Below are 12,547 nucleotides of genomic sequence, written 5' to 3' on the forward strand. Positions count from 1 at the left end.
ACCGTATGTAGTGTGACAAGTTTTCATCAACCAGTCATGAAAGGACTGATGATGGGCATCGTAAGTTGGGTTTGAAGAGTACCTTTGGAGACAGTGGTCATGGTGAAAACTGTGTCCTTGTTGCAGTAATCAGCCATGAAAGGACTGATTATGAGCACTGTAACTGGTGTTCTGAGAGCAGCTCTGGAGGTGGTTACAGTGGAAATAAGTGTCCTTGGTGGAGTAATCAGCCTTAAAGCGGTGATTTGCATCGTAATCGGTGTTCGGAGAGCAGCTGTGGATCAAGGCAGTTGTCACAGTGGAAACGGTTTGCTTGTTACAGCTCTTGGGCATTCGTCTGCCATTGCTTTATATGGAAGAAGCCGCATTTGTGGGTTGGTGTGTTGGGCCGAGGTGGGAGTTGAGGAACATCAACCTGATTTTTTGTCAACATGTAGAGCTACGTAGCAGCTGTCTACACACCAAATTTAAAGACTATATGACGAATAAAAGCAAAACGTGCCACTATCGGTGAAATTTTAGAGTTTGACCTCTATGACCTTGAAAAGTAGGTCAAATCAAAAACCCGTACGATATGTGATGTATCTTTCCTAGGGGTACATAACAAAAAATTTTAGCAAAAACAAATCAGTAATAAACGATCTATCGCACTTTTTAACTTTTTGGTTTTAGCCCCCTGGTGGCCAGGTGAAGAATCAGATCGGACCGAAATTCGCTGTCGGAGGTCATGTGACCTAGGTCATAATGTGTACAAAGTTTCAAGCTCATAGCACAAGCGGTTAAGAAACGTGCCACACAGGATACGGACGACGGACGACAGACGACGACGACGACACAGGGCTATGGTATAGACTCCCCTGACGGTGAGCAAACAACCATCAAAATAAGATAAGACTGTCCACTCACAGATAACCCTGTCGACATTTATCATTGACATTCCCGTTACAAAACAATGAGTAGTCTGTGCTGATACGCGAAACCGTGAGAGGATATAGAACCCTGTATGGCTCCCTGTTCTTGTTGGTAGTACAGTAAAACATAAAAATATCAAAACTTGTAAACTAATGAACTTGAGGGGGGAGATAAAATTGGCCTGAATCATAATTTTTAGATTTCAAAGTCATTCTCCTGTAGATGTTTGTATTTTAGTTGTTATATCTTAATATAACAACTACAGGAGAATGACTTTGAAATGTATTAACATGTTAATATGTGTAATATTAAAATTAATATTAATATCAATATAAATATAAATATTAATATTAAATATTAAAATGTGTAATAGATAATTGTGAAGTATTACAATTATTTCATTCTGATGATTTGGAAGAATTTTCTGCAACTCCGTTTTGTGCATGAAATAAACATGGCTTTCATGTGTGTTTTGATCTTCCACTTCGACTCAATGACTGAGCAAATTTAATGTGACAGAAGGCCAAATACGGTAACACTTCCTATGTAAACAAGCTATGGGAGTCATTCTATAGTATGACTTTTCAAAAAACAGTTGTCATGGCCAATTGTACCAAGCAAATCAAGAGAAAAATAAAGAGAAAACTCACCCTGGTTTTCTGTCAAAACGTCTACCGTCCGTAGGTGAACTGAGCGCATGAATCTGGGTTTTTCTACGTGTCTTTTATCAGCAATTTCAATAACAATTAGACAAAATAACCCCACAAAACGGCCAGTTCCAACGGCATGTTGACATTGAGAATCAAAATATAGGGAAATACCACTTTCTAACTGCTCGTTATGACAAATTTAGATTGGAACTATGTTTTGAAATGAACGTACACACTCTATAAACAATCGCAAAACGGCCATCACATTATCAGCCTCGGCTGCAATGCCTTAGGGCAATGCCTTATGTATAGCGCGTTCAGTACATTACAGAGACAGGAAGGATCGAGGCCTTTTTGCCAGTTTGACCAGATGACAATTTACAGCTTAACATCTGCCAATTACTGCCAATTACGGGCGTTTAGTCTTTCTGGAGTGAATAGCTTTAATCATATCGAAACAAGAGTTCAAAATATTGGTATCCTGGCACATTTCCTGGCCCAGCTACAGCAAATTCTGAAGGAAATGCAACTATTTTGCTGGAACTGCTTTACGCCAGCTCCAGTACAAACCATAAGCTACAATGCAAAGCCAGCGTAGCTAAAAAAATTGTCTTCTAGGCCCTGCCAGTGGCGATTTTTGATCACATGACTTTAGTTGGGATAAAAAATGAAAACAATTTCTTGTTAGCAACCCTCATTTGTTATCTATCATGCCCTTTTGGTTTTATGAAATTCTATGCTATAGTTTTTGAGATATACCTGTTTGAAAAGTTGGCCTATTTTGGCTAAAAAGTGCTTCATCCAGAAGCTAGGGTAAGCCCCAGTCTGAAAAGGGTTAAGAGGAGAAAGTGCAGTTTTCCAATATCTGAAAGAAATTGAAAATCAGAAAAAATGGCCCGTATATTGTCGAAAAGTTCAATTCTGAAAGTAGAATGCTTATTACAGTGTAAAATGAAGAGTATTTCGAACTCAATGACATTTTCATTGCTGGAGATGCATAATCAATTTTTCCTCATATCACCCTGGTGGCGACCAACTTCTATTTCTTAAATTATTGGCACTGGTTTTCTGCATTTTCATAAAAATGTCCGTGTTGGGAATTTTTTATTACTGAAATATAATCTTTAAAGATAAAAGTCATCTTTTTATTAGAGAATATATTCATTGGACCACCAGATATATTACTGGCGACGAGAAATTTCAGACTGCCAGAAAGTTATAAAGCTCTAATAAAGTCCCATTTTGAGCATATTTATAGTTCTTTTCAGCGCCCCCATGTTTAGCCCGGGTATCATGATTTTTCAAGAAAATTATAAGCCCCCTTCTTAGGAGGGGCTCTTAAGATACACGCGTGTGCGAGAGTATAATGGCGAGAAATGACGAGAGTAACTTGCATAGGCTACAAACAATTTTTTTTGGTTTTTCAAAATGGCGCTGAATTAATAAATCAGACCAGTTGTAACAGGTTAAAGAACATCTGATTAACTGACTTAAAACTGAATAACTCCCTAAAATATTAATTCAAATCTTCATGGGAATTCGCTACATATGCTTAATAAATTGGCCAACTATATTTATATTTTTATTAGGGAAATATTCCGTCCTAAATAATGACAGAAAAGGGTGGTTTATTTCAATTTTGTGTCGACATGGTCACGTGACATAAACAAAACAATCGAACGCACACGTCCAAAAAAGGCACTTTCAGAAAAACAATAAACGTTTTTCCTGCTTAGAACCACACTGATGACGAAGTTATATTGGTCTACTGCCCAAATCTGAAATATCAAAATGAATTACAAACTAGAACTAGCTCTATTTAGCTAGAGTTGCGTGAAAAATTCGGGTGAGCGACATTCTGCACCCTAGCGGCCAATAATTAAACAACTTTCAGCTGTCTGCTCCGGTCTCGTTAGGAAGTTTTTCCCAAATGTACGCAATGATGACGTGCCCCATTAACAGAAGGTAATATCTATTTTAAAATACGCTTCCAGAGTGAATGCATGAGGACAACCCATTTGTGTCGTATATCACTGGAAATGCCCGATTCTCTTGATTCTTCAGGATGTTAAATCGGGCATTTTATTTCTTTTAATAAATCATAAGCGTCGCATTTGCACCTAGCTCTGTTCACCATCCCAAATGGCAATATTGCCAATTGGGCGGGACAATCACGAAAACCCCCAAATATTATACATTTCTTTCTGAATAATTCTTACAGTGCCCATTCCCCTATGAAAGACAGTTGCTTACGCTACACAACAATCAAAAAAAAATCGAGGGGCCAACTATTGAACTTTTGAGATATGTTGAATTTTGAACAAATCAGCGAAAACTGGCACTAGACGGCTTTTCAAAACGGGGCCAGTGCACATCCCAAGTTCAGTGTACACATATGTCGGCAACAACAGTAAATGCGTAGTTTCTTGCTAGCCACCTATATATTGAGTAGGGCTCTAGGTTTCAGAAACTCCAACAAAACATGTCTTTACCAAAACAACTGCTAAATCAACACTGACGTACTGTGAGGACCGAGAAATCAATGATTACAGGAACTACGGTTAGGGCTTGGCCGCGCATGAATAAGGAAAATCACAATGTATTACCTTACCAAAACAAAAATGTGTCAGAAGGAACTATGAATGGTCCCAACATGGGGGGTTTGCGGGGGTTTCCCCTCCATTGTACGTTACGCTATCGTAGGGGGTTCGGGGTCCTCCCCCGACCTAAAGGGGGGCTCACTAAGTCCTTGACTTTACATATTACTGGCCTCAAATATACCTCAAAGTATATCTCAAAGGAACAGTATTTCTAATCAAGGTTGATAGACGTAATTTCTTTTCCTGTAGTGTTATCAGTGGCAAATTTCCAAGGAATTTCAGATCAATTCTCACTTGTTATCAATCTGAAGTTGCCGATGCAATCTTGCATCCCTTTGAGGATTTAACACATACCTGCATACACTTGAGCAAATCCAATAAGACACTGAATCCATCCATGAAGTTCCTCCTGAGACTATCATTCCATTCTTCTGGGGTAGGCTTACAGGTAAGTGCATATCTGAAATAAGTAACAAAAAAAAGGGTACAGTGAAAATTATTTGACACATTGAATTACAAAGGCACAGTCCCAAAAATAAGGATTCTGATTAATACAGTTGACAGGTTAAAGTCAAATACAGTAGGATGTATGCCACAGCACATGTAAATCAAGGTATCTTTCATGAACAAACTGGCATTCACCATTAGGCCAAATTTTGTTTATTTGTTGGATTACCAATCCACTGGGGGTCTTTTTCTAGAAAGTGGAAAAAAAGTCCGGACAATTGTTTTTGTCACACTTTCATTTTCTCCCTAACCATAAAATAGAGAGAAATAGAGAGAAAAAAATTTCCGACAACCAATTTCAACGAATTTTTTTTGTGATCCATCAGACTAACAAGAGGCCCAAGGGCCTGGCGCTCAGCTGAAATGGATAGGTAAAGGCAAGGGCCAAGTGTGTGTCATGAGGCAACATGAAGCTATATTAACGTCTAGCACGCAGAAGTGCTGGTGCGAAAGACCTTCTTGCTATATCAGTGCATGCTGAAGTACTGAGTTGACGTCACCCTGCTATTATGACGTAAAGTCATTTCTATTGCCGTTGCAGTAGTGGGGGTGTGTGATGACGTCAAGGAGTTGTGTGGTGACATCAAAGAGTGGAGTCCTTGTCTTCATGCAGCGTAGGTGGAACTAATAACATGCACATGGACACAAGGTACATAATTATTACAGTGTATTTTGTGAGGTGGGGCCAGGTGCTTTACAATGGTCAAATGAACCGACTGTTGTCTGAACATTGATGAAGTGGATGCAGCCAAATGTTTGGGACGGTCTTTTTTGTATGTGAAGAAAAGAAGATAAAGAGTTGGTTAACAAAATGAACTTTATTGGTGCGGCAGATATTTGATGCCTTTCGGCAGATATTTGAAGCGCCTTGCGGCAGATATTTGTTGCCTTGCGGTAGATATTTGATAACGCTCTCCGGGAATGGAAAGCAGTAAAACGAGTAAGCACACCTTACTCTGAATGTCGGAATAGCAAGTGCTTTCCTGGACTTGAAATGTGCCAACGACTCCTCTTGCAATAACCAACAACAGTTAATCTGTAAATGAAATGGCCAGGGCCATTGTGCTCACCTCATGTGGAGGAAAGATGGATAAAGAGCATGGTATTGTGTCATGTAGTGTTAGGTTTGATGTAGGTCCAAGCAATTACAATTTCCCCAAAATGGCCAATTTACAGTACATTCGACCTCGTGACCTTGAAAAGCAGGTCAAATCAAAGAAGACCCGGGTGACACATTGAATGGTTGTTAGAATTAGATGTACCTATGATATAAAATTGGTGCCAATCGGGCAAGTCATAACTAGGAATAATGGCATTTTGAAGAATTTAGGATTTGGCCCCCTCCCTGGAGGCCAAACGGCAAATCAGATCGCACCAAACTTCGGTACCTGAGATCACCTGACCAAGGGGTACATGTGTACTTAATTTGTGATCAATAGTCATTGCAGTTAAGAAACGTGCCATAGTTACGGCCTGACGGCGAATTTACGCCATTTGACCTTTGTGACCTTGACAAGTAGGTCAAATTAAAAACCTGTGTGACATATACTGTATGGTGGTTAGATGTACCCATGATATCAAATTGGTGGCAATCGGGCAAGAAGTTAAGGAATAATCACATTTTTAAGGTTTTTGGATTTTGCCCCCTGGTGGTCAAGTGGTGAATCATATTGGACCAAACTTCGGTCCCTGAGATCACCTGACTAAGGGGTAAATGTGTACCAAATTTGGTATCAATAGTCATTGCAGTTTAGAAACGTGCCATCGTTACATCCTAACGGCCAATTTACACCATTTGACCTCTGTGACCTTGAAAAGGAGGTCAAATCAAAAACGCGGAGGATATATGATGCACCTTTGCTAGAAGTACCTACCATATTTTTTTCAAAATTTCCCGACTACTAATATGTAAAGTCAAGGACTTCGTGAGCCCCCCTTTAGGTCGGGGGAGCACCCCCGAACCCCCCCTACGATAGCGTAACGTTTTTATCCAGTACAATGGAGGGGAAACCCCCCCAAACCCCCCATGTTGGGACCATCCATAGTTCCTTCCGACACATTTTTGTTTTGGTAATGTAATACATTGTGATTGTCCTTATTCACGGGAATCGGGCGTTTCCAGTGATATACGACACAAATGGGTTGTCCTCATGCATTCACTTTGGAAACGCATTTTAAAATAGATGTTACGTCATCATCGCGTACATTTGGGAAAAACTCCCTAACGTGACCGGAGCAGACGGCTGAAAGTAGTTTATTTATTGGCCGCTAGGGTGCAGTATGTCGCTCACCCGAATTTTTCACGCAACTTTTGCGTAATAGAGCTAGTTCTAGTTTGTGATTCATTTTGATACTTCAGATTTGGGCAGAAGACCAATATAACTTAGTCGTGAAATAAACCACCCTTTTCTGTCATTATTTAGGACGGATATTTCTCTGATAAAAATATTAATATAATTGGCCAATTTCTTAGGCATATGATGTAGCGAATTCCCATGAAGATTTAAATTAATTTAAATTTAATTTAAATTAATTTCAACCAATGGGATAGCAACCACCACCGGAAGATCGCGGAGAAATCGGTAAACTCAACCGAGTTAATTCAGAAAAATACCAAAAAAAATTGTTTGTAGGATATACAATAGTTACTCTCTTTATTTCTCATCATTCATTTACATTATGTACTCCCGCACACACGTGTATCTTAAGAGCCCCTCCTAAGAGGGGGGCTTATTAAGGGAGATATTGCATATTTTCACTTTTAACGTTTGGCCCCCTGGTGGCCAAACCATGAAACGAATCGGACCGAAACTTGGTCTCCAAGGTGTCATTGCATAAGGGTACATGTGTACCAAGTTTCAACTCAATAGCTCTAACAGTTACGAAACGTGCCCTGCTAACGGATGACGGACGACGGACGACGGACGGACGGACGACGGACAAACGACGGACGGACGGACGATCGGACGACGGACGACGGACGGACGGACGACGGACGGACGGACGGACGACGGACGGACGGACGACGGACGGACGGACAACGGACGGACGGATGACGACGGACGACGACAGATGACGTTTTAGGCAGATTAATCAATTATTACATGCATGCATTATATATCACCGAAATGATAATTGCGTAGGCTATTTGAAACAAAGTTCAGATATTATTTTTGATCTTTGAATTGAATTTAGGCGGTGATTTTTGACACCCGGTCGACATATCAGGACTTTCAAAATTCACGCGAGATCGCTTGCATCATCGGCACGTTTGAAAACCGAATTTCACAAATTCCACAAATATTTATCACATACCATATGTATCACCACAAAGGTAACTCTCTAGACTTTTTGAAACCAAGTTCAGATACTTATTTTCACAAAAATTCGAAGCTATGCAAGCGATTTTTCAGTGGTAGAGATCGACGGAAACAAATTTCTCGCTCTAAAATGACATGAGACGAGCACCAACTTTCGCTAATTTGTGCACAAAATTTCCGGAATATTATAAAAAACTACTGATAAATCTGAATTATATAGACTCTTTTCAGTACCTAAACAAATTTCAGGTATATGGTCATGTTGATTAAAAGAGTATCAACCGATTGAACATGAGAAAGTTCAATCACCTTCATTGAAGCAGCGACTACCGCCATTATTAATTGGTGGCATCTCTTCTATCGATCGGCCAATCAGCGGCACTGCTTGCAAAAAAGTTGAGCCACCGCCAAATTTGAAATCGCCAAAATTCAGTCAATGTGCCTGCAGCGCCAACTGGCGGTGAAAAACTATATTAATTCCATTAAAAGTAAAAAATGAAAAAATATTTAAAAATATTCAGCCACATTTGAAAACAATATTTGCTCTGTGGACCGAGGTAAAAAGGGAAAGAAATCTAAACGCGAAATGACCTCATTCTCTTAATACAGGTCGGATCGCGCTGATTTTTCGTTTTTTGAGTTCACCTTGGGCAACTCCTAATTTAGCACCGTCAACGAAGTGGCTAGGCCTTCCCGGTCAGAGATGGCCAATTTTGTCCACAGATGGGTCCCCAGATGGATGGATGGATGGATGGACGGATTGCAGGACGGACACCATTTGAACAGCTATTCTACTAGCTCCGCTGACTTTGTCAGCTGAGCTAAAAATGGATAAAAATAAGTATGTTTTTATTTTATTTCCCCGCCCTGCATAGATTTTTAGTCTGATATAAATTTTGTTTATTTCAGCCCCGAATAAGTTTTGAGATTAAAGAACCAGAGGCCTGGCGGCCTGAATAGCGACGCTGGCGGAATTAAATAGCAAGGAATGAGATGAATGACAAGAAAATGAAGCAAGTAGTATATGCAAGTACCAGAATGTGGGTTTATGGTAGATAGGGAGATGTGGACAGACTAGATGAAATCAAGCTTAGACGAATGGGGCCAAATTCATGAAGGGCGTTCAGCTTAAAACAACATTTAACTACTGAATAGACAGATTCATTCAGGTCCTTCATGTAAATCTTCACAGAATAAGAATAGGCCCTGTAACTAATCAGGGAGAAATTACACACGTCTAACCCTTACACCCCTTTTATGAATTTGGCCCCTAGAATGGATGACAGTTGTGAAGGTTTTATTTGAACTGGAGTGAATGAAGTAGTTGAAGGGTTCTTTTGTCACATCAGCTCTTCAATACCTTCAGTGCCTTTGCTCCAACTGTGTTTAAGCAGGCAGCGCAGCACTGCTCTGTCGATACCTTTAGTTTGATACCATTAACGCGACTGCCTTCCTTTAACGGTGTTCAAATTGTTTAGTGAGACATAAAAGTATATCAGGGTAAACCTACTTTTAAACACTTTTAGTTTGATATCAAACACGGATGACACCTTTCGCTTTAACCGTCTCCAAGTAGGTCAGTTGGTAATGAAAATGGGTTAGCACAACCCAATGTTCTTTATCTTTAGTTCGATACCAAACACAACTACTTTAGCTATAACAGTCTTAAAGTAGGCCAGAAGGTCATAAAAGTAGGTGCAAATCTCTCCTTCATTACCTTGAATTTAGATTAGTTCTTGTGACACTGCCCTATTCCCTTCCATAGGGGTACAATGCAGTCTCTAGATTGTGACATGAGGCATGATGCCATCTCTTGCATCACCCGCTTTTCTTATATCAATCAGGCTACAACGAAGTCTTACTTGATTGTGACATCAGGCAAGAAAACATCTCATACATCCAATCTTCTCTTGATCAGGTTACAATGTGGTCACTTACTTGATTGTGACATCACCCTCATGTCTCATATCATTCAGGCGACAACGCGGTCTCTTACTTGATTGTGACATGAGGCATGATGACGTCTCTTACATCGCCATACCCCTTGCCTGACCTCTTCTGAAAAGGTACTTGACTTTCAGTTGCAAGTTGCGGGAAATTTTCATGTAGAAATAATTTGGTTTCTTGGTATCAAATGATCAGACACAGTGCTGTCTTTACACTGGCAGATAAACTAAACATAAAGGACTCTAATTGCGCCGTGGATAATTTGTTTTCTGAGGCATTACCTACTCTCTCGACCCAGGGTCGAGCACGACAGTAAAGGGGTAGGAATTTTAACTTGACCTAAGGTCGAGCATGACACTAGTATAAGGGTTAAAGGTTCCATGTTCAAGAGTTTAGGTTTAATAGGGAACATTTATTTTTTTAATATTATAATAAATAACAATTCAGAGATGCCTATTCAATTTCAAGGCTTCTTTATTCAATCAACTTGTATGATACAGTAAAAAAAGACCAAAACGTGAAGGATAAATCAGCTAAGATACAGCGTCTTCTTTCCCGATCATCTCATGGCCGACTGGTTGATAGGTTTCGTGTCACCAGTTCCACAGCATGCACAGCAACACCACTTTGCCTGTAGAGACCACCGGAATGACTATCTTTTTTTTTATATAATTTTTATTTTCAAAAGTATCACACAATACAGAATATCATACAGCAATACAAAACAGGTACGTGTACATTTGAATTTTTTTTTTTTTTTTTTTAAACAGACACCGTTCCCCCTCCCCTCTCCCCCCCCCCCCTACGCACACACACCCTTACCCTTTCCCCTGGATAGTACTACATGAAAAGCTGTTTGTGACTGTTCATCCCGCAGAGCTAGTGATTCCATTTTTTATTCCTGTTTTTCAATTTTTTTTTCCTTTAAAGCGCCAACATAATCGTTTCGTTCAAGGTATTTAGATTTTAGGTTTGTTGGGCATTTTCCCCTGTCCGTCAAGCCTGGACCACCTGGAACCACCCTGAGTGCAGTTCCTGGGTGGTACCAAGCGGTGCATAACCCAGCGGGAGGGAAAGTCGCCTTTAATCATGTTGTTCCAGATTTTGTTTGTCGAATATGGACCACCTGGAACCACCCGGAGTGTAGTTCCTGGGTGGCACCAAGCGGTGCATAAATCGGGAAATCTTTTTAACATTCGTCCAGCAGAGCTAATGGTTCCCATTTTTCTTCATATTTTTCGATTTTGTTATTTTTACGAGCTAGCAGAAATTCTTTAAGTTCAAGGTATTTTAAGTTATACAAGAACTTCCTGAAGGTTGGTTGTTTATTTGTTTTTTGGAATTGTAAATAAACTGCTTCGCACAGAAGACCACTGTGGAGAATAAAGCATTTTTTGATCCATAGAACACATTTGTTTGACATATCTTTTCAGTTAAGTGTCTTTCCATCATAGCAATTAAGTCATTCCAAAATACTTGCACACACCTACAGGACCAAGATAGATGATAGATTGTTTCCTGATGAATAGTACAGAAAGTACACAAATCCAGATCTTTTATTTTCCATTTCTTTAACCAATAATTGTTTACTAAAATATCATGTAGGAATCTAAACTGGAAATTTCTTGTCTTTACATCTGTGATTGATTTATGACATATTCCAAAAATTTGAGTTTTTGTAAGTTCCTTTGGATCCACATACTTAGCTGTTCTTAAACTATAACTCACACAACGTAGTGAGTGTAATGGTTACGTATGTATACACTGTATGTAAAGTGTAAACAAAATTCTTATATCCATCATGTCCATCGAATCTGAAAAAATTTGTACAGACCCATGACAATTCTGGTTCCGGTACAGTTTGTCGCATTCCATATGGGCCGCGTGTTGGCCGATCCTGCATTCATGACGCACCGCACCCACAGTTACGACGTCGGACGCGAATCCCATTGTTTCCTTCCTCGTGACGCAATTATTTCATGACGTCATGAGCCATTGACCATTCACACAAGTAGATTTATTCACACCGGTGCCACTGAAGTGCGGGTGTGGGACATCATGTAATTAAAAATCGTCTGCTAGGACATACAGGACAACGTTCGGAATAAAATGCCATATAGACAACTACGTCTTTTCTCTCTCCCAGCCCCATGTACATGCCCAATACATTACAATGGCGACGAGTTTACTGGGGTGTATTGGTGAACTCCAAGAAGGGGAGGACTTCGAGGAATACACAGAAAGGCTAGAACAATTCTGCATAGCCAACGAAATCAAGGACGAAACGAAGAAACGTGCGTTTTTCCTGAGCGTCGTGGGACCAAAAACATACGGACTAGTGAAAACGTTGTTAGCTCCCGAAAATCCGTCAACGAAAACGTACAAAGAGCTGGTAAAATTGATCAAGGAACATTTAAGTCCCAAACCTATAGTGATAGCGGAGAGGTACAAATTCTATAATCGGAAGCAGAATCCGGGAGAATCCGTCACACAGTTTGCAACGGAACAAAGGAAGTTAGCAGAAAAGTGTGATTTTCGAGACTTTCTAAAGCAAGTGTTGAGGGATATGTTTGTGATCGGACTTTCAAATCGTGCAGCGCAGAAAAAGTTA

At 40.0% G+C, this 12,547-nt stretch overlaps 1 protein-coding gene across 3 annotated transcripts in view; it reads right to left on the minus strand.

The window, feature by feature from the left end:
* LOC135485750 (E3 ubiquitin-protein ligase UBR2-like) overlaps window positions 1-12,547 on the minus strand; it is a 650,469-nt gene that overhangs the window by 403,352 nt on the left and 234,570 nt on the right. For all 3 annotated transcript variants that reach the window (XM_064768146.1, XM_064768147.1, XM_064768145.1), the window contains one exon: window positions 4,517-4,622. In XM_064768146.1, coding sequence (XP_064624216.1) covers window positions 4,517-4,622 — 106 coding nt within the window. The remainder of the gene's footprint in view (window positions 1-4,516; window positions 4,623-12,547) is intronic.

The sequence above is a fragment of the Lineus longissimus genome, chromosome 3, assembly GCF_910592395.1.
Source record: "Lineus longissimus chromosome 3, tnLinLong1.2, whole genome shotgun sequence".
Classification (NCBI taxonomy): domain Eukaryota; kingdom Metazoa; phylum Nemertea; class Pilidiophora; order Heteronemertea; family Lineidae; genus Lineus; species Lineus longissimus.